General features: G+C 50.4%; 1 protein-coding gene and 1 pseudogene across 1 annotated transcript; one reads left to right on the forward strand and one right to left on the reverse strand.

Annotated features, from left to right (window-relative positions):
• Window positions 1–25696, forward strand: part of LOC109736044 (noroxomaritidine synthase 2-like) — a 76329-nt pseudogene that overhangs the window by 44035 nt on the left and 6598 nt on the right.
• Window positions 10641–12663, reverse strand: LOC109736043 (noroxomaritidine synthase 2). The gene has a single exon (XM_020295258.4). The coding sequence runs from the start codon at window positions 12646–12648 to the stop codon at window positions 11122–11124; it is 1527 nt and encodes a 508-aa protein (XP_020150847.1). The 5' UTR covers window positions 12649–12663; the 3' UTR covers window positions 10641–11121.

Here is a 25696-nt window from a genome sequence, read left to right on the forward strand (position 1 = left end):
GAGGGGCCGCAGCCCCTCCCCCTAGTCCAATTCGGACTAGGCCTTGGGGGGGCGCCCAGCCTCTCCTCTCTTTTTCCCCTAAAGCCCAATAAGGCCCATATACTCCCCGGCGAATTCCCGTAACTCTCCGGTACTCCGAAAAATACCCGAATCACTCGGAACCTTTCCGATGTCCGAATATAGTCGTCCAATATATCGATCTTTACATCTCGACCATTTCGAGACTCCTCGTCATGTCCCCGATCTCATCTGGGACTCCGAACTACCTTCGGTACATCAAAACACATAAACTCATAATATAACCGTCATCGAACTTTAAGCGTGCGGACCCTACGGGTTCGAGAACAATGTAGACATGACCAAGAGACGTCTATGGTCAATAACCAATAGCGGAACCTGGATGTTCATATTGGCTCCCACATATTCTACGAAGATCTTTATCGGTCAGACCGCGTAACAACATACGTTGTTCCCTTTGTCATCGGTATGTTACTTGCCCGAGATTCGATCGTCGGTATCTCAATACCTAGTTCAATCTCGTTACCGACAAGTCTCTTTACTCGTTCCGTAATACATCATCCCGCAACTAACTCATTAGTTACAATGCTTGCAAGGCTTATAGTGATGTGCATTACTGAGTGGGCCCAGAGATACCAGGTAGAAGAACCACGACAGCGCCGCGCCGGTGGTGTCCTGACCGGCGAACAGGAGGTTTATTGCGGTGTCACGCAAGAAGTCGTTGCTCACGTCGTCATCATTGCTGCAGCAGATGAAGGAAGAGAGCATGTCGGAGGAGGAGCCAAGCTCGTGATCGGACCTCCGTTTAGTACTTCTTTTAGATCAAAAGAGGACGCAATGGAGAAACCATGGCGAATCCGTGATGAACAGCGAAGAACACAGAGGAACTCGCAAACCCTAATGCGGATCTGAGGTGCGGGAAGGCGAAGACTTACAGCTGCAGATCTACTGCGGAGGGTTGTCGCCGTTCTCTGGACTGATTCAGGTTGATGCAGCGGCCGAGGTCGACGAAGACGAGGTGCTCTGCGGCGGCGGCGGAGCTCGAGTGGCGGTAGGGTTGCGAAACGAAGAAGACGAGGAAAGGGGAGAATAAGGAAAGACCTGGTCGTACCTATTTATAAGGGAAGACTGATAAATGGGCGCGAAAAACGAGGAGGCCAAAAAAATGATTATCCAACTACAAGGACGCCTCGATTCTCGGGATGGTCATTAAGACATGGATCTGTTGAGATACGTTGGGCGAAAATGTGCATTAATAGCAGATGACGTCATGGTGAGTCACTACAAATCCGAAGGATGACGTCATGGCGGGTTACAAAATTTTATACAAGAGAAGAGCAGAAGGTTTTGCTTAAATATTAATGATTGACATGAACCAGTTCAAATCAATCTGGGGCCTAATGTTGGGGATATAACTATTAGGTATGAACCGCCCAGGAGGGGCCGGATTATACTCATGACGACTCTTGAAGCCAAAGACAGCTCCTGAAGTTGGCGGGTTAGTTAAAAGCCCAAGGCCTAAAGGGCGACTTAAGGCCCGTAGAGATAAACCGCCATATGTATGTAAACTTGTACTATAAGGTAGGAATAAGGAGAAACCGAGCCGGACACTGTTTATGAGCCGGCCGGGACTCTATGAACCGCCTCGGGCGTCAACTTCTGTATATAAAGGGACGACCCGGGGGCGGCTCAGGGCAAGTAACATCAACTCGACAGCTAGGTTAAGCGGATTCGCTCCCTGGTTATCGAGACATAAGCAATCCCACCCAAAACTGGATCGTAGGCTTTTACCTTCACCGTAAGGGGCCGAACCAGTATAAACCCCGTGTCCTTTGTCCCGATTAACCCCTTCTTGCTTCCTAGTTGTGATGGCTCCACGACTAAGTCCTTTTGCTAGGACATCTGCCGTGACAATTCCACGACAGTATTGATTATGAGGATAATTTCAGTCCCGTTGTAAAAGCTGCAACTATAAGACTTCTTATAGCTATTGATGTGTCCAGGGGATGGAGCCTAAGACAGCTAGATGTACAGAATGCGTTTTTGCATGGTGTTCTAGAAGAGGAGATCTACATGAGACAGCCACCAGGCTATGAGGATAAACATAAACCTCATCATCTGTGCAAAAATGACAATGCTCTCTATGGTCTGAAACAAACACCCAGAGCATGGTACTCCAAGTTGAGTTTACAGTTAAAATGTCTTGGCTTTAGTGCATCAAAAGCTGACACATCTCTCTTTATTTACAACAAGGCAAATATTGTCATCTTTGTGCTTATATATGTTGATGATATCATAGTTGCAAGCTCTTCACAAAATGCTACTAATCCTCTTCTGCATGATTTGAGCTCAGAATTTGCCTTGAAAGATCTTGGTGATTTACACTTCTTCCTAGGCATTGAAGTTAAGAAGGTTCAAGATGGCATAGTGTTGAAAAACAAGAAAAATATGTCACTGAACTTCTAGCTCGGATGGGGATGAAGGATTGCAAGCCTTCACCCACACTGTTATCCTCTTCAGAACAACTTTCAGCACATGAAGGAGAACCACTTAAGGAAGAAGAAAGTACTAGGTATAGAAGTGCTGTTAGAGCTCTTCAATATCTAACCTTGACACAACAAGATATTTCGTTTGCTGTTAACAAAGTATGTCAATATTTACATGCTCCTACCTCCACTCATTGGACAGCTGTTAAAAGAATTATACGGTATATCAAGCACACTGTAGGTTTGGGACTTCATTTCAAACGCTCTAACTCTACATTGGTCAGTGTTTTCTCTGATGCTGATTGGGCAGGGTGCAGTGATGACATAAAATCAACAGGAGGTTTTGCAGTTTTCTTTGGCTCTAACTTTATTTCATGGAGTGCCAGGAAACAAGCAACAGTGTCAAGGTCAAGTACAGAAGCTGAATGTAAGTCACTTGGTAATGCCACTGCTAAGATCATCTGGGTGGAATCCTTGCTTGAGGAATTGGGAATAAAGCAAAAACGTACTTCATGTTTGTGGTGTGATAACTTGGGTGCTACCTACTTGAGTGCTAACCCTGTTTTTCATGCTAGAACCAAGCATATTGAGATAGACTTTCATTTTATATGAGAAAGAGTTGCAAAGAAGAAACTGGAGATACGGTTTATACCCTCCAAGGATCAAGTTGCTGATGGATTCACCTAAGCTTTGCCATTCAAGCCATTTGAAGCATTCAAGAACAATCTCAATCTAGGATAGGTAGTTTAGATTAAGGGAGGATGTTAGACGTAGAGACATCTTGTACCGTTGTAATCTTAAACTACCTCTCGATCTCTATCCTTCCCGTATCTTTCTCTACCTGTACACCTACCGAATCCTAGCGATCGGTAGCTTCTTGTAAACCACGGCAGGGGTGACTTCTTATAGCTTCTACACTGATCTGCTGCCCTAGCATTCATGAGAGAAACGATCTCCCCGCAGTCAATCTTTACCACCAATGACACTTGGAACGAGTGCAATGCTAGTCACAGTCCTTCCTCGCACGCCGCAAACTTATCTTCAAGAGGACACTTGAAACCTGTCCTTTGTGATGGTGTAAAATCATGCCAGCACCCGCTTCACCAATTTGCTGCAACAAAGGAGCTGTCAAAATTATGCTTTACATAACCTTCCCGCGGGGGCTCCCAGGGAACTTCAGCGGCCGGACAGGCCTGTACCGGCGTCATGCTCATGTGATGAGGCGACTATAGCGGTTTCTGTGACTGTGACTATGTCGGTAGGGAAGAGGATGAAGGAAACATTGTTTCAGTACTAATAGTACAGTATACATTTTAAAAGATATTGAGATCTTTTGTTTATATGGCGGAAACTGCTGATAGACTCACCGGCAGTGTAGTGCATATCATTGGCATTGGGGAAGAGAAAGACACCCACCCACCAATATGGTGTAATTAAATGGTCGTCGACTCGTCGTAACACTAGAGAAGAGGATGGCCGACCACTCAATATGGTGTAATTAAATGGTTTATATTGGTTGAATGTGTACGTCTTGCGGTCTCTTTCTTCTTTTGGATGAGGTTGCCAGGGTACCTACATTGTCTGCCCGAAATAATATATTTCAACACTTCCCCTCATCTCTAGGCTCAGTCCTCATAGGGCCTCACTATCGATGGAAACTTTGCCTTCCAATAAAAGCAGCGGCGGAGCCACCGTACAAGCATTGGGTTCAAGTGAACCCAATGAATTTTGCCACGTACGTGCTAGTAGATGTATACTTGCCCACGTGAACCCAGTAAAAAATTCTGGTTGACCCCATTGAATTAGACGTTGTCATGTGAATAGGTAAAGAAAGGGCCCAAAAGCCCACGAACACATGACTGTCCACGACCAGGCCTAAACCGTGATTAGTCGTGTACACGCACGCACGCACCCTCCTCTCTCCTCTGTTCGTTTTACAATTCGCATCTTTCCTCTGGTCTTTTTGTGTTCCTCGGCGTCTCGGCCGCCGCACGCCAGCAGCAAGCAGGCCACCACACATCGACAGCGGCGACAACTGTAGCCAGAAATTCCGGAAATAATGTAATTAGATTAATTTGCCACATCTCCTCTCCCCAGTGTATGTTTTGTCTAGCCTATAATAATCTAGTACGTTTTGCCCTAGTTTTCTAATTTGTTTTCTTTTTCATGGACTTTGATTGATCTAGGCTACGGAGTGGTATTATTCCAAGAGAACTCGGACACTAGATCCAAATAATGATGCAGGCACATCTCAAGGTCATCTATTAGACGTAGACAAAGTGCTTCAAATGTCACCGCAGATAAGCTCCCAATGCCTACTATTCATATAGAAATTAACTTAGATGAGTTGTCTTATGATCCGGCTGATCGGGAGAGAATTTCATTGTACACAAGAAATCCAAAGAAGCAAGATGAGATTAGGCGCATATATTAATGAGGGAACCAAGTGCAAAAGACCTTCTGTTTGTGTTGCTATCTTTTCAGATATTACAGTGAGGTGCAAGCTAGGAGTGACGCATTTGCAATTAAAGGTTGGAATGGTTGGAACAAGAAAAACATGCTATGTTTCGTTTGATCTATTATCGCTTAAATCCAGTACTGATATTGCCAGTTGCCACAACATCAGCGGAGAGATGCTTTTCAGCTATGAATGTTGTCAAGAAAAAGTTGCACTACAAAATGGGTGATAATTTCATGAGTGATTGTCTAATTTGCTATGTGGAGAAAGATATATTTTCTACCATTAGTAATAATGCAGTAATGTTTAATCTTTTTAAGATGATGATCAAAAGGGGACACTTTAAAATGTTAGTGACTTTGCAAGATTCTTTCGCTTGATAGTACTTATTCTAAACTTGTCAAACTAACTTATCATTTATTCAATGTTCCAGGAAGATGAGAAGCTACACCTGGGCTACAAAGTTACCTGATACAACTCTATTTCTAATATGCAAACAAGTAAGTTCATAATTTTATTGAATGGGTGTGTCTTGCACACTTCAGTTCTTAATGCAACACAATATGTGATATGTGATACCATGTTTCTATTTATTATGTTGTTTCAGGTGCTATAATTTTGTTGTAAGATAATTTAAAATTAGACTTTACACTTCACATATTAGTATCAAATTCTCATAACGAGTCATGGAGTGAACCCAATGACCAAATGTTCTGGCTCCGCCCCTGAATAAAAGAATATTTCACCTACATTGAATTCGTACTATAACCACTTGCACCAAAGCCCGAACTGACGAAGAAAGGCAAGCAATATGTTTCAACACCCCCCCTCACATCTAGGCTGGGATCAATATAGGCCGCATAATCTGTTTTTTAATATTGTGTTTGCAGGGTGTTGAATTCGAAACATTTTGGCTCTAATACCATATTGAAGGAGCTATTGAGAAGCTGTTAGTGGCCGGCGGGGCCTTCAGATAGCCGGCTATGGACAGAGAGGCTCACAGAAAGAAGATCTGGCATGTTGTTCCGACGATGGGTTCGATGCGGCAGGAGCGGAGATGGAGCTTGATTCCAGCGACCATCTCAGAGTGGAGCAGGAGGGCAGCGAGGGCGGAGGAGGCAGCGGGGTGTCGACGGAGGCATTGGGTAGTCGACGTAAGAAATGCTAGTGATAAAGCCGCGCGGTGTGGGGATGACCGTGGCGCGGGTTTGGGGGGTGGCTAAATCTTTCACTCTGCGGGTGGGCCGCCGAGTAAATTTAGGAGCCGGGGCGGCCTCGAAGGATAAATTATATTCCTGTAACGATGATAGGGGTTCGGTTTAGTGTTGTTTCAAGAAGGAAAACCGATTTTCCCCTCTAACGCTTTTAGGGAATCGATTAGAGATGCTTTTATATCAACACATTTGTAGTGCTGCTCCTGCTCCTTCCTGCGGCAGTCTGCTAGAGTTAGCAGCAGCGATTGCCACCATGTGGGCCTTCTCTGCTCCAGCTACATCATCGGTGCTGGACTGGTCCTGAGGACTTGGGGGCCCGGGGCGAGACTAAAATTTGAGGGCCTTAATATAGACATCATAAGAATAAAAATGAATATAAGTATATATGAAATATTACCAATAACACTTAAATTCATATCAAATAATTTATACATATTACCTTAAACATTTCTTCTAACATTCCTCGATGCAAACTCACTTATGACGCGGCCGATGTCAGTATCATCCAATAATTTCATATCGATGCATAATGTTGCCAGACCATTTAACCTGTGTTGGGTCATTGTTGACCTCAGATAATTCTTCAGTAGACGTTGCACCATCTGGCAACATGAATCTCATAATCTTCAATCGTAAATAAGATTCTATGCCTCAACATCACATGAACCCTATTTTATCTCGCAAAAAAACATCAAATGAACCATCAAGAAAGAAAGTTTCTGCCAATATGCAACACTCTTGAAGTTCAATATAGTTCAATGATTTCAGGGTGCCCGAACTCAGTAAAAAACAGAATATTTCTTTGAACACCAAGAGTTCTTGAAATCTATCTTTCAAAGAAGTGATGGCCATATCAAACCCGAAAGAATATTTAACTTGAAAAGCCTTCTTACCTTCTAGGATTTACTAGGAACCGCAATAAGACTATAGGATATACCTCGGATGGTCGTCTGGTTGATGGATGGAGAGCAAAAGAGGGGTTGTGACGCTCCCCGGGGAATTGAAATCGGCAAACAATCTGAATTATAGAAAGGAAAATTCGATTAAGGAGAAAAGGGAGAAGGAGCGCTGAGCGTGCAGCCGCGAAGACACTATGCATTGGCGACCGCTTGGAAATTGGAAACCGCCGCGTGAATGCATGCGTGATGGAAGGGATCAATCAGTTCCTTTCTTTTTTATGTGCACGTACTAACCAAGGAACGAATGTGAAGGATCAATCGAGAGTAACTAATTGAGGACCGCTCCTTCGGGAGCCTCCCAACGATTATCTGCGGGTGGGCTGAGCGCGTGCCAGTTGGCGCACTCTCAGCCGCCGCCACGTGTCCTACTCTGGTGCTCCCTCTAAATTTTGTTTTATTTTTTGCATGCGTTTTCGGCTTTTTAGATGTTTTTTTCTGGCTTTTCGTTTTTCACTGGTCTTCTTAGCTTTTCGACACAAAAAATTGAAAAAAATAAATTAGACGGTTTTGCTTTCCGTGAGAGGCATGGTTTTGTTTCCGCAAGAGGCACGGCCGTCCCTCTCGGAAACGAAAAAAAAACAAGTTTTCTCTTTTTTTCCTTCCGTGAGAGGCACGGTTTTCCTTGCGTGAGAGGTGTGGTTTTGCTTCCGCGGGAGGCACGACCGTACCTCTCGGAAACGGGAAAAAACATGTTTTCTATTTTTCTTTCTGTGAGAGGCACAGTTTCGCTTCCTGGGAGTTTTCCCTTTTTATGTGCATGCGTTTATTCCATTTTTACGTATATCTGTTTATCTTTTTTTCCTTCTATGAGAGGTAGTGTTTTGCTTCCTGGGAGGAATCCTGCGAGGTGGGAGTGATCTTTAGAAGATGTACTCGTTAATTATTGATTCCGGGATCAACTGGCAGCCAACTTACCAATAATAAGCGTCTCCATGCATGTCACTCGGCCAGAAAGAAGAAGGGAACATGGTCTTAGTACTGATAATATTATAAATAAAGTTCTAAAAATATGAAGATCTTTTGCTTATACATGGGATTACTAATAACTGGATACCCCGCGGGCAGTGTAGTGAATAGCATTAACACTGGGGAAGAGGAAACCGAACAACTACCAATATGATGTACTTAAATGGTTGTCATATACTCCCTCCTTTTTGGTTTATTGAGCTTATCTCAAAAAAATTAGATTTTCTGTTTTATAAGTCTCAATTTAATTGTTCTCCGTCACATGTTCAGATTTCAAGGTGCATTAATTTGTTGCATGCAAGGTTTAAGAGAATTTGACCAATGCATGTACTTCGTGCATGCATGCATTGCAATTAATGCATTGGTAAAAACAATTTGTTGAGAAAAACGAGCGCATTAATTGAGTAGTTTTAGAAACCATAAAAATTATTCTATCATTCATCATCTACCTTGGTTGGTGAGATTTTTGAATCGAGTCCTAGAAACCGAAAAGGAGGTAGTAACATTATTAGAGAGGATGACCGAATAACTGATCATTGCAAAGTGTTAGTTGATATAAGTAAATGCAAATTTATTGGGTCCATGCACGTACATGAAGCTCCCACAGGGTCGCACCGGGGCCTGCAAGTCCGACCACCCAGGGAGTCTCTAGTCTCCTCATCTCACCTCACTGCCGTGGAGGACGTCGCCGGGCAAAGCCCAGACGGCGATTGGAGTTGTGCATGTGCACGGCTGGGCCAGATCTGGAGCTCTCATGGGATGCAGGTCAGGCGCTCCGTGAGTGGTCGAGGGTTCACAAAGGCGGCAGTGTGCGAACGAGGGCAGGATCGCAAGGTTGTGTTGCATGCTTGCAGCGGGCCTAGAGCATTCTAGGCCGGGATCCTATAGTTAATCCAGATCCTCCTACGAGCGGGGCTGGATCTTCTCGTCCACATCCTTCATTTAATGTGATGGATCCCTTCTACAGGATTCGGGGAGTACCTTCCTCCTCATGGCGTGGGAACCAGATCGGGGACCATGGCCAGAAAGGTTTGGCTTGACCGTGGCTGGCACGGTTGGATGCGGTGTTGACTGCAGTGGCGGTTGTGCGGCTGCATGTCGGTGATGATGATCTGTGTTTCGTGCTCTAGTTCCTAGCCATGATGGCCCTAGGCCGATGGTCATGAGCAAGACTCTCTGGTGAGGTGGTAGTCGGTGATGGTCAGCTTCGCCGTCAGTGATGGTCATGATGGTGACCGCTCCGGCCTATGGCGGCTGTCTCGCTGTGGATTACGGTGGCCATAGAAAGGTCTTCATGAGGGTTCCTCCCTCCGGATCCGGTGGTAGACTTCAGCGGTGTGATCCAAATTATGGACGACGACTTAACGCGATGGTATGATTGTGTAGCAGCAACATTCGCATCGCATCTAACTTCTAGGATAGCGGAAAAGTGGAGGCGACAACACTTGAGTGACTCCAACGGTGGTGAGACTCGGGCACCCATTCGTGAGCTCCGGTGTGAATGCCTAGGTCTGCCCCCAACTGGTTAGCAATGGCGATGTTTTTACATTTTTACCTTGTTGGAGGCATTGCTCGGATATGCTCGGATTGATTATTCAGGGTGAAAACCTAGATTCTGGCCTTGGTGGTTGGATCCGGTGACGAAGATGCTTGAGTGCCGTTCCCTTCTTAAAGGCGTTGCCATTGAAGAATCTCATTGTTTGTGTGGTGTCATGAGTTGGTTGCTGCAGATATGGTCATTGTCGTAATTTGGCAATCATGAATCTAATCGCGTTAGATTTTTTTCCTCGCCTACGCATAGTTTTGGTCTTATATAACTTTACTATTTGTCGGCGTGTTTTTGTATGCGTGCGATTGATATTGACTGTGTGCATCCTAACTATGCAGAGCCTAGGTATGTGCATTTTTTGGTTTGTATCCTCGTGATGCTACTTTCGAGTTCATAAAATTCACCCTTTATCGAAAATGCACGTACATGAAGCGGGCAGCCATGGATCGTTGATACTAATTAGCATGCTTAAGTCGTACTGACAACACCGCAGGTGGTTAAACATTAAATCACATTCGATCGGTTGTGCTATGGAGAAACATGGCTAGCTGAAATACAGGTTAAATGTCTACATCTTGCGACCAATCGGGGAGGATACGTCCTTGATTGGGACTCTTCAGAATTGTGTGGCCGGCGATGCGCTCGACAGGGTAGCTGTGCGCCGTTGTTGTCAGCTACTAAAACTAACAAATGATGCGCCGTTGTTGTCAGTACAACTACATTCTCAATAAATTCGAACATTTGGCTACCTGGTAGCTGTATATTCAGACGGAATCCAGTTGGGAAGCCCTCGATGATACGTAACCAACATTAAAAATATATGTAACTGGCAGAGTGCAATGCATAGCATAAATAATATATAGGTATTACGTATGTGACAAATAGATCGGTACTCCAACTGCATCCACTATTTGTACTCCATCACCGCTATCCAGTACACATCTTTAAGTATTAAGTTTAAGTATTAAGTTCATGATAAATAAATAACGCTTTAAGTAAGATGTCATAATATTGACAAAGTAAGTCCAATCCATATGACCAATTACCCGCATTTACAATGATATACTCTTATCAAACCAAATCGAGACATCAAAGATGCACACAGTCAAAAATTAGAAGAAGAATGAAAAAAAATTAATGGACAAGCAACAACATCATCCATGCTTTTTTGATAAGGGGAAAATATTAATATCACGAAGATACCAATTACACTCAGTCTCTGCACCAACAAGATGTACAAAGACATCAAGGATTCACACAGCCAAGAATAAAATTAAAAAAAAAAGAGAAAAAAAAAACAAGGACCCGTCGCGGTGATTGAAACTCGCAACAACAGCACTCAAACCACCACCAAAGACAACACCCGTGCACAAAAGAGATTCTTCAAAAGCAACGCCTCAAAGAAGAAAATAATGCACAGACATTGTCCTCTTGACACAATCCATGCTTGTATGCACGGAGGCGGTATTTACTAGGTAGCAATGGCATGCACACACGCGACCTTCCTCCTCTTGACCGTGACAGCGAGCCCGTTCTTCATGTGAAGCATAACGGACAACTTTGGCTCCACGACGTGCCCCGGTACGGCCTCAACGGCGAAGTTCCACAGCACGGCTGCGGCGACAGCCTTCATCTGCGTGAAGGCCACCTCCTTGCCGAGGCAGGTCCTGGGACCGGCGTTGAAGGCCAAGAACTTGTAGGACGGCTCACGCCTCAGCTTCCCGTCGTTGGTGACCCACCTCTCCGGCCTGAACTCCATGCAGTCCTTGCCCCACACACCCTCCATCCGCCCCATGGAATAGGAGTAGACGAGTATCTTGTCGCCGGCCTTCAACTCGTGACCGCTCGGGAGCACGTCGCCGGCAATTGCCGCCTTGTGGTGGAAGGGCAGGGGCGGGTAAAGCCTGAGGCACTCGCAGAGCGCCGCGTGCAGGTACACCAAGCTGCTCAGCTCACTGACGTCGAACGCCACCATGTCTTGCTGCTCCCCCTTGGTGGCAGCGATGGGTGCTAGCTCGTCTAGGATCTTCTGCTCGACGTGCGGGTTCTTGCATACCAGGTAGAAGAACCACGACAGCGCCGCGCCGGTGGTGTCCCGACCGGCGAACAGGAGGTTTATTGCGGTGTCACGCAAGAAGTCGTCGCTCACGTCGTCATCATTGCTGCAGCAGATGAAGGAAGAGAGCATGTCGGAGGAGGAGCCAAGCTCGTGATCGGACCTCCGTTTGGCGATGGTGTCGGCGGCGAAGCGGTCGATGGTCCTACGAGCGACGGCCATCTTCTTCTCCGGGCCGAGCTCGTAGCGGTACATGAGGCTCCAGCACGCGGGCGGGAAGATGTGCCGGAGGAAGGTGGCGTTGAGCACGTCGTCCATGGCGTGCGCGACGGGCACAACGGGGAGGCCAATCCGCAGGCAGCCCGGGTCGACCCCGAAGACGAGGTTGCACGTCATGTCGAAGGTCATGCGCAGGATGACGTCGTGCAGGTCACAGCGTGCGCCGGCGTCGGCGTCGGCAACGTGCGCGAGGAAAGGGAGGAGGCTCTTGTCCACCTTGTCGCGGGTGCACCGTGCGGAGAAGGAGCGGAAACGGGGGGCGGCCATGAGGAGCTGGGACTTGGCACGCTGAGAGCGCCAGGAGTCGCCGTCGGCGTTGAAGATGCCGTGGCCCAAGACGTCGAATATCTCGGCATACTCCTCGCCCTTGGGGTAGTTGAGGAAGTTGGAGGTGAAGATGTGGCGCACATTGGAGGGGTCGCAGGTGATGAAGAAGCGGACGCCGGTGAGCCCCGCCTGAACCGGGAAGTTGTAGCGCCTGCCGGCCAGGACGACGGTGGCCCAGTCGTGGTAGTGGTGCAGGTTGGCGAGCAAGCCGAAAAGATGGCCCAGCAATGGCCATTCGGTCGGCTCGGCCTTGCATGCTTTCTTGGACTGGAGATGACGGTAGTAGAAGCAGCAGCAGCAGCAAAGGAGGGAGAGGAGTCCTAGAAACCAATCCATGGTGTAGAGAATTTTGCGTCTAGTCATCTGGTATTTATATCGCATGCTTGAGCTTGACTACACCGGAGGTGGTTCAAACATAGTCATCAACAAATCGCGTTCGAATTTATTGAGAATGTAGTTGTACTTGTACACGACAACAACGGTGGTAGCCCAGTGTTCGAATTTATTGAGATGTAGTTGTACTAACAACAACGGCGCATCATTTGTTAGTTTTAGTTTTGTGTTATTTTCCACACACGTACGTGCAGCTGGTTGCGAGCTAGGCCGTCGGTGACATGCTTGAAAAGAGCAGCGGAGCGCCCGTGCTGTCGTGGTAGTGGGACAGGTTGGCGAGCATGCCGAAAAGATGGCCCTGTAGCGGCCATTCGGCTCCGCTTTGCATGCTTTCTTGGATTGGAGATGACGATAGTACAAGACCAAGTAGCAAAAGAGGGAGAGGAGTCCCACAAACCAATCCATGGTTCAGTGTAGTGCACCTTGAGTGGGTGCGTATTGCTTGCCGTGTATTTAGATCACACATGCTTGACAACACTGGAGGTAGTTCAGACATAGTAATCAACAAATCACGCTCGAATTTATTCAGACATAGTCGTACTGACAACACAGGAGGTAGCACAATGTTACACTCAAAAAAGAAAGGAAAATGACGTAGCCCGATGGCGCATGCATTTCTTAGTTCTAGTTTTGTGTTATCTTTCACACACCTCCTTCAGGGAGAGGATTTGTGGCACGAGTCCCTCGCCTGTGCTCTTATTTTTGGTTTCCGATTTTCAAACTTTTATATCTTTTAAACCAAAAGTTCAAATTACTAAGTTCTATTTCCGTAATCATCTTTCTCGTAATGAGGGCTTTCAAATAATATTCATTTTGACGAATTTTGAAAATAAATATGGAGAGACTGATAAAATCATGATTTTTGTGCTACGACCGACAAAAAAATTGTCTTAATTTTTATCTATGAAAGTTGGTAAGAGTGAGCAAGAAAATGGCAAGTTTCTGTTGAAAAATCGTAAGTTTCAATGATTAAAACTTAAAACTTACTGTGCCCTCATGCGGATCCAAGTACTTCGCGATCACAAGGCAATCAAGGTGCCGGGCAGGACTTGACAGGTGCGTGCCACTGCGAATTTCTGTTTCAGAGAGCTTACTCACGTAAGACAGAGTGTTGGTGACATGCTATTCCCAGGCATCCACACAATACTGCTTTACCTGCATGCATGACTCCTCAGAAAGAAAAGTCAGTGATCCACGTACACGTGGGTGGATTGCAGAGAATGTAATTGATTGAGACTCTTGTGTGGCGTGGTTGGCTACGTCCATCTTCTTTTTGGACGAGGTCGATAGGCTTTCGGGAGGAAAACCTAGTTGATTTGGACATCAACTGCCATCTTGCTTTTGCGCCATCGTAAACATCGCGCAATGCAAATCCTAGTGAGAAATCCCATGGACGGCAGAAACATGCAGGAAGAGATTGAAACAAGAGAGATGTTTGGTTGTGAGGTTTTCTTGAAGATGGCAAGTGCCTTGAATCAACGAATATAACCATGAAAAAATTACAAATATACTTCATGACTATTTTTCTTAGTTTGAATCTTGCTTCGTATCTAAATCTTATAATATTTATTTTAGAGGTAAAACTATTCTTATCCACTAGCAAACATGCCCGTGCGTTGCAACGAGAGAAAAAATAGTTTTTCATTAAAATTAAATAGAAATAACCCGTATGTTGCAACAGATAAAAAACAAATTCAAGATTTCATGTGATACCTAAGAGTTTACCGGTCAGGATGCACTGCGGAGTTGTAGTTCTTAGTTCATCTACTTCCACCTCACCCTATCTTCCCTGGGCAACCGTAGAACTGAGCAATTAAGTTTTCGCCAGGTAGGTTTAAAAACATGTTTTCACCAGATATGAATTACAAAATAGAAAAATATCTTATCACCAAGCCCATAAATCATGGCAAATATATGCCACTTAAATAGATTGCACATATAATTGATCTAAATTTTCTTGAATTTGGATAAAAACAAACTACCTTAGTTTCTTAAAAAAAATCTTTTGAAGTGTTAAAGTACCTCTCTCTCTCTTTTGTACCACGTGACACATGTGGTAAGCAATCCAAACTATTTATGAACAAAAAAAGTACCTGTCTTTTGTGGGCCCGGTCAATTTGCAATCTAGAGTGATCCTCATGACTCCAAACAACTTATGGAGGATCCGAATATAAATTGAAGCAAATGGCAGTAACATACATATTATATAACAAGTACGTTATGTGTCATATACCCGTTCAAGAAAATAAAGAGTCGATGGAGAGATAGAGATAGAGAGCAAGTCCAGGTGAACCACGTCCCTTATGAAATATAGCTTTGAGCTGTATTATTCTAAACTCTAGAATAACACAGATATATTATTTCCAATATTTCATACGGTATGATAGTCATGAACAATAAACTATGGCAGTAACAACAAACATCAGTCATGAAGTAACTGTAAGAAGCTTCTACCCTAGATCTCTCTCTCTCTCTCTCTCTCTCTCTCTCTCTCTCACCATCTAGTCTATTACAAGAAACAGCAGCACAACCATGCATCCCCCGCAAAAAAAGCAGCACAACCCCACAAGCTTTCTCTCACTTCATATACTATAGCAAAAGAACTAACTGTACGCATGCAGCACCACAATGTCTTCCATAATATAAAAAAAGAGGCAAAACGGAAGCAACAAGAGAGTGCTGGCGAGTGAATGTGCTCTCGCGACACCGCTGGCGATGCTGGCCGGCTTCTCGTCCCACGACCTCCTGCGCTGCCGTCACTCCAGACGGTGGCGGCCACCCACTCGAGGACCCCGGTGTGTTAGCCTAGATAATCTCATGCATGTAGTGTAGTTTACTTTCTGTTTTGTAATCATCTATGCGTGGACATGCACGTAGTGGAGAGCTGCGCCTCTCCATAGCGTACTTCCCTCCCGGTCGTGGCCTCTGATTGATCCATTCGCTGGATGGAGCGACAGTCGTGGATCACAGCAGTCAGGCTGGGAGGTGGTTAGTGGAGTCTTGTAATCAATGAAAAAAATAACGTGCTACAGCGAAATAGCACCGAACTCAAAATACGCTATTAACGTGCTATATCGCGCTATAGCGTGCTATTAGCGAGACATTGTACATCGATACATTTAGCGAGACAATTCTCAATACGCTATAGCGTGCTATTTGCGACGCTATAGCGCGCTATTTTTTCCAGTGGTAATCGCATAAGACTTGGAATAACAGAACAGAAAAAGCTGCGCGGTGTGGCAGCACAAAAACCTCACGAGTTCATCTTCTTCCACTACCTCTCTCTCTCTCTCTCTGACTCGATCGATCGGCAACTACATTTGGCATCAGAGCTAGGGTGTTTGATCCTTGGCGCGGCAGCGGTATGTGATCCGTCGTGGTCATGTCCGGTGACGAGTCGGACAGGAAGAACAAGGGCGGGAGCAAGTCGCCGCCGAAGACGCCATCATCCAAGGCACCGCTCACGCGCCTCACCGGCAGCGGCGAGATCCGGGTGGTAGAGCGCGTCGTGCGCGAGGAGGCGGGGGCGTCCATGATGCTCACGCGCACCAACTATATGGAGTGGGTGCTCGTGATGCAGGTTAAGCTGCAGGTCGCCCGGGTCTGGTCCGCGGTGACCGACGACGTCGCCGACGAAAACGACGACCGGCGCGCGCTGCAGATCATCTTCATCGGCGTTCCGCCGTAGATGCTGCGCGTGCTGGCCCCGAAGGACACGACGAAGACAGCGTGGGAGACGATCCGGACGATGCGGATGCGCAATGAGCGCGCCCGTGAGGCCAAGGCGCAGGTGCGCCGGCGGGAGTTCGAGCATCTCCGTTTCAAGGACGGGGAGTTCGTCGAGGACTTTGGGCTGCGGCTCTCCGCGCTCGTCGCCGATTTGGAATTGTACGGCGACCCGTCCAGAAATTCCTCTGAGTGGTGCCACGTCGGTATCGTCCAATGGCCATGGCGATCGATCGATCGATCTGAAGACCATGACCATCGAGGAGCTCGTTGGGCGCTTATCTGCCTGCGAAGACCACTACGACCTCGACGACGACGGGCAGTCCACCGGCCGCCTGCTGCTCACTTATGAGGAGTGGCTAGCCTGTGAGAAACCGGGCGGCGGCGGTGGATCGTCGTCAAGCGCGGGCGGTACACGAAAGGGAAAATCTCCCGCGAAGCCTAAACCACAAGGTGGTGGAAAAGGAACGTCAGGGAGCGCTGGTGCGGGCGGCTCGGGCAGCTCAGGTGGCAAGAAGAAGAAAGGGAAGTGCCATCATTGTGGCATCCCAGGGCACTGGAAAAAGGAGTGCCGGATTTGGCTCCGGGAGCAGGAGCAGAAGGCCAACCAGGAGCAGGCAAACCTGGTGCAAGGCGGCGCTGAACACGATCCAGGCCTATACATGGCCGTGGTCACCATCGTCTCCACACTGCAGATCGCTGCTCCGCAGGAGGTCTTCCTCAATGAAGAAAAGGTCATGCCCGTGCCTTCGCCGGACGGAGTGTGGTACGTCGACACCGGCGCCACCAGCCACATGACGGGTGACAAGGGAGTATTCGCGTCGCTGGATGAAACTGTGCACGACACTGTGAGATTCAGCGACGGATCTGTGGTGGCCATACGCGGACGTGGCTCGGTTGTCTTTTGCTGTCAAGGCGGGGGCCAGCGCGTGCTCATAGGTGTCTTCCACATCCCGAGCCTGCGCACGAACATCGTATCTATTGGACAACTCAACGAAGAGGGCTGCATCATCGACATACAAGACGGCGTGATGACCATCCAGGACCCAGGGCGGCGCACACTGGCATGCATCAGGCGCTCTGGCAATCGCCTATACACCGGCGCGCTCGAGATCGACACGCCTAGGTGTTTGCTGGCACTGGGAGACGACGCGACCTGACGTTAGCACGCGCGCATGGGGCGTCTACACTTTCATGTTCTCCGCGGGATGCCATCGAAGCAGATGGTGCGGGGCATGCCAGTGATCGATCGCGTCAAAGAATACTGTGATGGGTGCGCTCTTGGAAAGCAACACCGCACGCCGTTCCCGCAAGTCGCCGCGTACCGTGCAAAGCGCGGGCTGGAGCTCGTGCACACTGATCTTTGTGGGCCGATCGAGCCGACCACTCTTGGAGGGAGCAAGTATTTCCTGCTGATCGTGGACGACCACAGTCGCTATATGTGGTTGGAGCTGCTCAAGTCCAAAGATGAGGCTTTTGCAAGGTTCAAAAAGGTGCAAGCTCTTGCGGAGGCAGAGGGCAAGTGCAAGTTGCGCGCGTTCAGGTCTGACCGCGGTGACGAGTTCAATTCCGGCGAATTCAAGGCCTACTGTGAAGAGCTCGGCGTCAAGCACTTCACCACGGCTCCATACTCGCCACAGCAAAATCGAATGATGGAGCGGCGTAACCAGACGGTTGTGGAGATGGCCAGATGCATGTTGAAGAGCATGGATATGCCGGCGTACTTCTGGGTAGAGGCGGTGAGGACCGCTGTATGTGTACTGAATCGCGCCCTTATGAGGCGTGGCACGGCCATAAGCCCAGCGTGCAACACCTGCGCACGTTCGGGTGCATGGTTCACGTCAAGAACGTCGGACATGGCGTTACCAAGCTCAGCGACCGCTCAACGGCGATGGTTTTCATCGGATATGTGGAAGGCTCCAAGGCCTACCGTGTGGTCAACCTTGCAACTAAAAAGGTACAAGTAACACGGGACCTGGTGTTTGAAGACGGCAGGCCTTGGACATGGCGTGCTCCGGGCACGGCGGAGAACCACGCCGTGCCGACCACCTTCACAGTGGTGTACACCACCGCCAGCGGGGTGCACGAGATAGATGCAGGGTCACCTGCATGCGCCTCGACGCCGCAACGTTCTCCATCGCCCACAACACCTGCATCCGTGGGCTCTCTTGCTGCGGTGATCATGCCCACATCGAGTACAGCGGGGGCATCAGAGTCCACTCCGGCGACACCTGCAACCGCAGACGAAGATCTCTCGGCCACGCCTCCGTCACACGACTCCAGGCACGATGTGCCAACGGGACAGCCGGTTCGCTACCGGAGCTTCACAAGCGTGATGGAGGAAACAGAAGATCAGGTGGTGCGTGAGCACTTCGAACGCTGCCTGCTCGTGCGCTGTATGTTCAGCGCCGAGGAGCCGTGCGACGGGGATGAAGCGATCGCAAGCAAGGCGTGGAAGGGCGCCATGGACGTCGAAATGCAGTCCATCATCGACAACAAGACATGGCAGCTCGCTCGGCTCCCGGCTGGACACAGAGCGATCGGTCTGAAGTGGGTGTTTCGCGTCAAGCGTGATCCGACGGGCAACATCGTGAAGCACAAAGCTCGCCTCGTCGCAGAGGGATACGTCCAGCGTCAGGGGGTGGATTTTGAGGAGGTTTTCGCCCCCGTAGCTCGCACGGAGACAGTGCGGCTACTGCTGGCTCTCGCTGCACACTCTGGCTGGGAAGTTCATCACATGGATGTGAAATCAGCTTTTCTGAATGGTGATCTCACTGAGGAGGTGTACGTTGCTCAGCCACCGGGGTATGAGGTAGTAGGCCACGAAGTAAGCGTACTGCGTCTGCACAAGGCACTGTATGGACTGCATCAGGCACCGCGAGCATGGTATGCAAAGTTGAATGAAACTCTCACCTCTCTTGGTTTCACGCAGAGCGCTCTGGAGCATGCAGTGTACCGATGAGGTGACTCGCAGTCCTACCTGCTAGTAGGAGTGTATGTGGATGATCTGATCATCACAGGAATAAGAGCAGCAGATATAATCTCCTTCAAGGCTCAGATGCAGCAGCTCTTTAAGATGAGCGATCTCGGGCAGCTAAGTTACTATCTTGGCATTGAAGTAGAGCAAAGCAGCAGCAGAATCACTCTGAGTCAGAAGAGCTATGCATGCATGATTTTGGAGATGGCAGATATGAGCAACTGCAACAGTTGCCACACACCGATGGAGTGTCGCCTGAAACTGAAGAAAGAAGATGATGGTGAACTGTTTGATGCCACCCTGTACCGCAGGGTAATTGGGAGTCTGCGCTACCTTGTGAATACAAGGCCAGACATTGCAAATTTAGTGGGTATTGTTAGTAGATTCATGGAGAAGCCGAGTACTCATCACTGGGCGGCAGTCAAACAGATCCTAAGGTACATAAAGGGCACAATGCACTATGGGTGCAGCTATAAGAGAGGCCATGGTACTGCTGAACTACTTGGATTCAGTGATAGCGACCACGCTGGGGACGCTGGCGATCGCAAGAGCATCTCTGGGCATGTCTTCTTCCTTGGTAAGAATCTGGTGACTTGGAGCTCTCAAAAGCAGAAGATCGTTGCTCTTTCTTCCTACGAGGGAGAGTATGTTGCAATAGCAGCTGCTACCTGTCAGGGACTTTGGCTGAGCCGGCTGCTGGAGGATATCACAGGGATCTCACAAGCGCAGTTCAAACTATTGGTGGATAACAAATCAGCCATAGCCTTGAGCAAGAACCCAGTTCATCATGATCGAAGCAAACACATCGACGTTAAGTTTCATTTCGTGCGAGACTGTATGGAGAAGAAGCAAGTGGAGATAGATCATGTTGGGACTCCAGATCAGCTCGCCGATGCACTGACCAAGGCGCTCGGGCGTGTCCACTTCATTGAGATGCGGCAGAGGCTAGGGATGATCGGCGTGGTGCAGTGAGATTAAGGGGGTGAAATGTTAGCCTAGATAATCTCATGCATGTAGTGTAGTTTACTTTCTGTTTTGTAATAATGCATGCGTGGACATGCACGTAGTGGAGAGCTGCGCCTCTCCGTTGCGTACTTCCCTCCCGGTCGTGGCCTCTGATTGATCCAGTCACTGGATGGAGCGATAGTCGCGGATCACAACAGCTAGGCTCGGGAGGTGGTTAGTGGAGTCTTGTAATCGCATAAGACATGGAATAATAGAACAGAAAAAGCTGCGCAGTGTGGCAGCACAAAAACCTAGCGAGTTCATCTTCTTCCACTAGCTCTCTCTCTCTCTCTGACTCGATCGATCCGCAACTACACGGTGAACCGCCCACCATCCCTTGCAGCGGCGGCGACGAGGACCTGGCCCCAAGCAATGATGCTCGCAGCACCGTTCCCGCCGTCGTCCCACGCCCAGGTGAGGCCTTCTAATCCCACGTCCTTCGCCGGTTCTACTCCGGGACATCGTTCGATCCGGTCGAGTTCCCCTCCTGCCGTGTCCTCGGCGATCTCTGGTTCACCCCGCCGTTTCTCTCACCATGTTTCTCCACCCCTTGCGTTCAACTCCTCGTCAATTACTTTTTCTGCGCCCCTTGAAGAAATCGTGGTGTCCGAAGTCTCTCCGGCAGTCTTCCATGCGTAGCTCGCCAGCCTGGTCGTGGCCCGGTTCGTCGCCGCCGTTGGGGTTGGGCAGTTGGCCTCCATCAAGCTTCGGCCGCATCTCTCCCTCGCGGAGGCGATGGCCGCGGCTGCTGAGCTCCAGACCATTGACCCTGGCCGGTTGGTGAAAAGGACGCCCGTTGCTTTGACAGCGGCTCGGCGGACGAGCGGCTTTCGGCGCCCCCGCCCGTCATTCCCGTCTGCTCTAACTCCCCTGATTTGCTGCCCATACCCTCTCCTGCTCCCCAGCTCAACAACGTCCCATCCTCGCCTTATGGCGCCATTGAAGATCCCCCACAATCTGCGCCGTTCCATCAAGACTACGCCGGCGTGCTGCCTCTCCTCGAGCCCGCGGCCCCCGCCTTGCACCCCTCCTTGCCCCTTCGCCCACTTTCTGGGTGCTTCCGGTGCCTCTCCCCTCGCCACCACGTCGTGGACTGTCGTGACCCCATCTGCTACAGGGGGTGCGGCGGCTCCGGCCACCATCTTCATCAGTGTATGGCGTGACCCACCTTTACCGTTCTCCTGCCTCCCTCCCCTCCACCTCAGCCCCCATAGTAGAACCGCGCTCGGTTGCTCCCTTCCCCTCCGTCTGCCTACGCCGCCGTTGCCCACCGACTCTCCAAAGCTCCTCTTGCCCGCCCGTTCCCTCGTTGGGGAGTGCTCTGCTTTGGCCTCCCTGAATGCCCTTTGCCTGCGCAGACAGGCTTCACCACGGTCCCCCCAGCCTCTCCGCCTCGGTTCCGCTCCATTGGCACCTCGCCGAATGGCTCGGTCGCCTCCATGCCCACCATATCTCCTCGGGCTCCGAGGCTAGCTCTAGTGCAGGCGCTCCGTCCCTTGTGGCGGAATCTGAGCTGCCACACTACCTTGAGGTCTTCATGCCCACGGGTGACCTCGCGGCGGCTCGGAGGCTGGCTGCGGTCTACATCGACCCCCCGGCGCCTTTCCCTCCCCAACGGCGTCTATCCGCGATGCCTTGCTGGTTGCGGCGCCCCACCTCTTCTTCGACACCGTCGGATCTTCCATTGGCGCCATGTACTCGCGGTTCAACTCTCACGAGGACCACGAGACGTGCATCGCGCTGTGGGAGCTGTCTTTTGAGGGCGCTGACGTCTCCTTCGTCCGGGAAGAGGAGGCCGACCGGGTGCCACCCAGGGCCAGGACCCACGCTTTCATCTTCGCAGCGAGATTCCCCGCCGAGCACATCACCCCGTCGGCATCGCCCGCGCCTTCTCTAGCTTTGGTGACCTAGTCGAGATTGACCACATGGTGCTCTGCGGCGCAGACCTCTCTACCTTACGCGTCGTCCTTCTCCTCGAGCACGCCAGGGAAGTGCCGTGTAACGTGTGGCCACATGGCGGGATTTGGGGCTCCGATGTCGTCACCGTCAGCACACTCGCTGTTTGGCCGCAAGCTGACTCCTATGGTGATGATGGGGTCTATATCCCATTCTTTTGTCCACCGCCCCCGCCGCCCTTCGCCCACAATGGGCCTCCACCGCACCTGCACGGCTTCCCCTTGGGGTGGCCGGCCCCGGCCCTCCTCGGCAGCAGCCTCCTCCGTGCCACGATGCGGGAGGGGGGGGGTAGCAGCTCGCCACTTTGCTCTGCCTGCATGGAGCCCCACCTCTTCCTGGGCCTCCTGCCGCCATTCTTGCTCCTCCGCTGTCCGCGGTGTCGGCAACGTCGGGCAACCGTGGAGGGAGCTCCGATCCTCCGCCTCGGCCATCTCCTCGCTGGGCTTTGCCAGCAGGATGACCACCTCTCCTCCGCGTAGCATGGTGTGTTAGCGAACGTGTTAGTCGTGTGTTAGTGGGCCTTGTATATGGCTAGTTTTCAGGCCTTGCGTTGAGCTTTTTCTATTGAGCCATGTATGTATATAAACTGTGTAACCTCCAGATAATGAGAAACGAGTTGCACAACCTCTCTCTCTCTGCTCGATTCGGTTCCAACATGGTATCAGTTTAGCGAGATCCTCATCTTCCGCTGCCCTCTCGCTCCCCCACGCCGCCATGAGTTCTTCCTCCAGCCACTCTTCTGCCGGCGACTCCTCCTCTGACGACGAGCAGTTCGATCTTCCAGTAGCGACTCAAGCCCTTCCCACCATCCAGGTCCAATCTCTTCGCATCCGCGACCACGTTCTCGTCACTCTCGACTACGAGAAGGAGAACTACGGCCTGTGGCGCCGCCAGTTTCTCTCTGCGCTCGCCAAGTTCGGCCTCACCGACCATGTCGACGGCTCGCCGGCGCATGCCACCTCTGATTGGGTGCTCAACGACTTCGCCGTCCTTTCCTGGTACAATGCCACCGTGACTCCTTCGACGTTGGAGATCGTCGAGGACCGCAAGGACACGGCCTACTCCCTCTGGCGTTCGATCCGCTCCCTCTTCCACAGCAATCGGGACGCCCGGATCACCTATCTTCTGGACGAATTCCACAGCTTCGTTTAGGGCGATCTCTCGGTCATTGACTACACGTCCCGGCTCAAGCAAATGGCGGACACCCTGCGGGATCTCGGCCACCGCATCAAAGATCGTGAGCTCGTCCACAACGTCCTGCGGGGCCTCGACGAACGGTTCCAGCATGCGGTGCCGCACATGACGCGCGGTCGCCGGCCCTCCTTCATCAAGCTTCGGGGCTTCCTTCAGCTGGAGGAACAACGCCTCAGCAGGCTGGCGCGCGTCTCTGCTCGCACGGCCCTGCTCGCCCAGGCCGGCGCCTACTTCGCGGCCAGACCCGTGGCGCCCGCTCCAGCGCCGGCCTCCTTCCACCAGGCCCTCCCGCCTCCGGCCCTGCTCGTCCCCAACACTCCCGCCGCCGGCAGCTCGTCCGGCTCCTCCAGGAATCGCGGCCAGCAGAAGCAGCGCAAGCAGACCCCCTCCACGGGGCACGGCGGCTCTTCCTCCGGTGTGGGCATCCTCGGTGGACCTTCCTCCAGGCCGCGCCCTCCCACGACAGTCGCCGGCACCTTCCAGGGCATACTTGGCGCTCGCCCATCTGCGCCGCCGGCGCCTCAAGCTCATCATGCCACGGCTGTGCCCTCGTCCTCGCCTCAATGGGACCAGGCCGCCCTCATCGCCGCGCTGAACCAGATGGCTCTACATCCCCCTACTGCTCCTGGCGGCGAGTGGGTTTTTGACAGTGGCGCCACATCCCACATGAGCTCCGGTTCTGGTATAACACCTTCCCCTCCCAACCTCTCTTCCCCCTCCTCCATCTTCGTCGGCAATGGTTCTCTTTTACCCATTACAGGTGTCGGTTCTACCTCTTTCCCTACTACCTCTCGCCCTCTCTCCCTCCTCGAAATCCTCATCTCCCCTACTCTTATCAAAAACCTAGTTTCTGTTCGTGCTTTTACCCGTGACAATTCCGTTTCAATTGAATTTGACCCATATGGCTTTTCTATTAAGGATCTGGCCACCAAGACGGTGCTTCTCCGATGTGACTCCCCCGGTGACCTCTACACCATCGCTCCGTCACAGCACTGCCTCACCGCCGCCGTCACCGCCGACCTGTGGCACCAGCGCCTTGGCCACCCCGGAGCCGCCATCCTTGCCAAAGCTTCTGCCTATTTCGATTTTAATTTCAATAAAAGTGTCTCGACCCACTGTGATGTGTGTCGACTAGGCAAACATACCAGACTCCCCTTTAGTTCATCTTCTTCCCATACCTCTTTCCCTTTTGAACTTTGTCATTGCTATTTATGGACGAGTCCTCAACTAAGTGTATCTGGCTATCAATATTATTTGGTGATTCTTGATGATTATACACATTATGTCTGGACCTTTCCCGTTCGTCGCAATTCTGAAGTTCATGGCCTTCTTGTCACATTTTATGCCTATGTGCAAACCCAATTTTCTCGTCCTATTCTCGCCTTTCAAACCGACAATGGACGTGAATTCGCCAACCTCGCCAACCGACCCCTCCTTGCATCCCACGGCACTCTTTCCGACTCACATGTCCATACACTTCTCAGCAAAACGGGAAGGCCGAACGGATTCTCCGCACCCTCAACAACGGCGTTCGCACACTTCTCCTACACGCCTCCATGCCTCCCTGTTGGTGGGCCGAAGCCTTAGCCACGTCTACCTATCTCCTCAACAGGCGGCCATGCAAGCCCAATCTTCTCACCGCACCCTACGAACTTCTTTTTGGGTCCACGCCTGATTTTCGCCACCTACGCGTCTTTGGCTGTCTCTGTTACCCCAACCTCCTCGCCACTACCCCCAACAAACTTTCCCCTCGCTCAACTGCATGCGTATTTCTTGGTTATCCCGACGATCGCAAGGGCTATCGTTGTTACAACCCTCTCACCCTTCGCATCCTATTTTCTAGGCACGTAACATTTGTGGAGTCTATTTTTCCTTTCAAAACGCTGCCTCAATCTCCTTCCGATGCGAACGGGTCAGCTAGCGATCCTCTCCCCGACGATTACATCGATCCTGCATGGCCACCGCCCCACACGACCCCTCCTGCCTCGCCAACTGGCCCGCCCATGCAACCTACGTCGCCGCAGCCCACACCCTCTCCGCCTCTTGGGCCGCAAACGCCACCAGCTGGCCCAACTCCTCCCCCCGCGACCACGCCTCCCACCTCTCATGCATCTCCCGAGCCGCCTCCCACTC

The sequence above is a fragment of the Aegilops tauschii genome, chromosome 2 (assembly GCF_002575655.3).
Source record: "Aegilops tauschii subsp. strangulata cultivar AL8/78 chromosome 2, Aet v6.0, whole genome shotgun sequence".
Lineage (NCBI taxonomy): Eukaryota > Viridiplantae > Streptophyta > Magnoliopsida > Poales > Poaceae > Aegilops > Aegilops tauschii.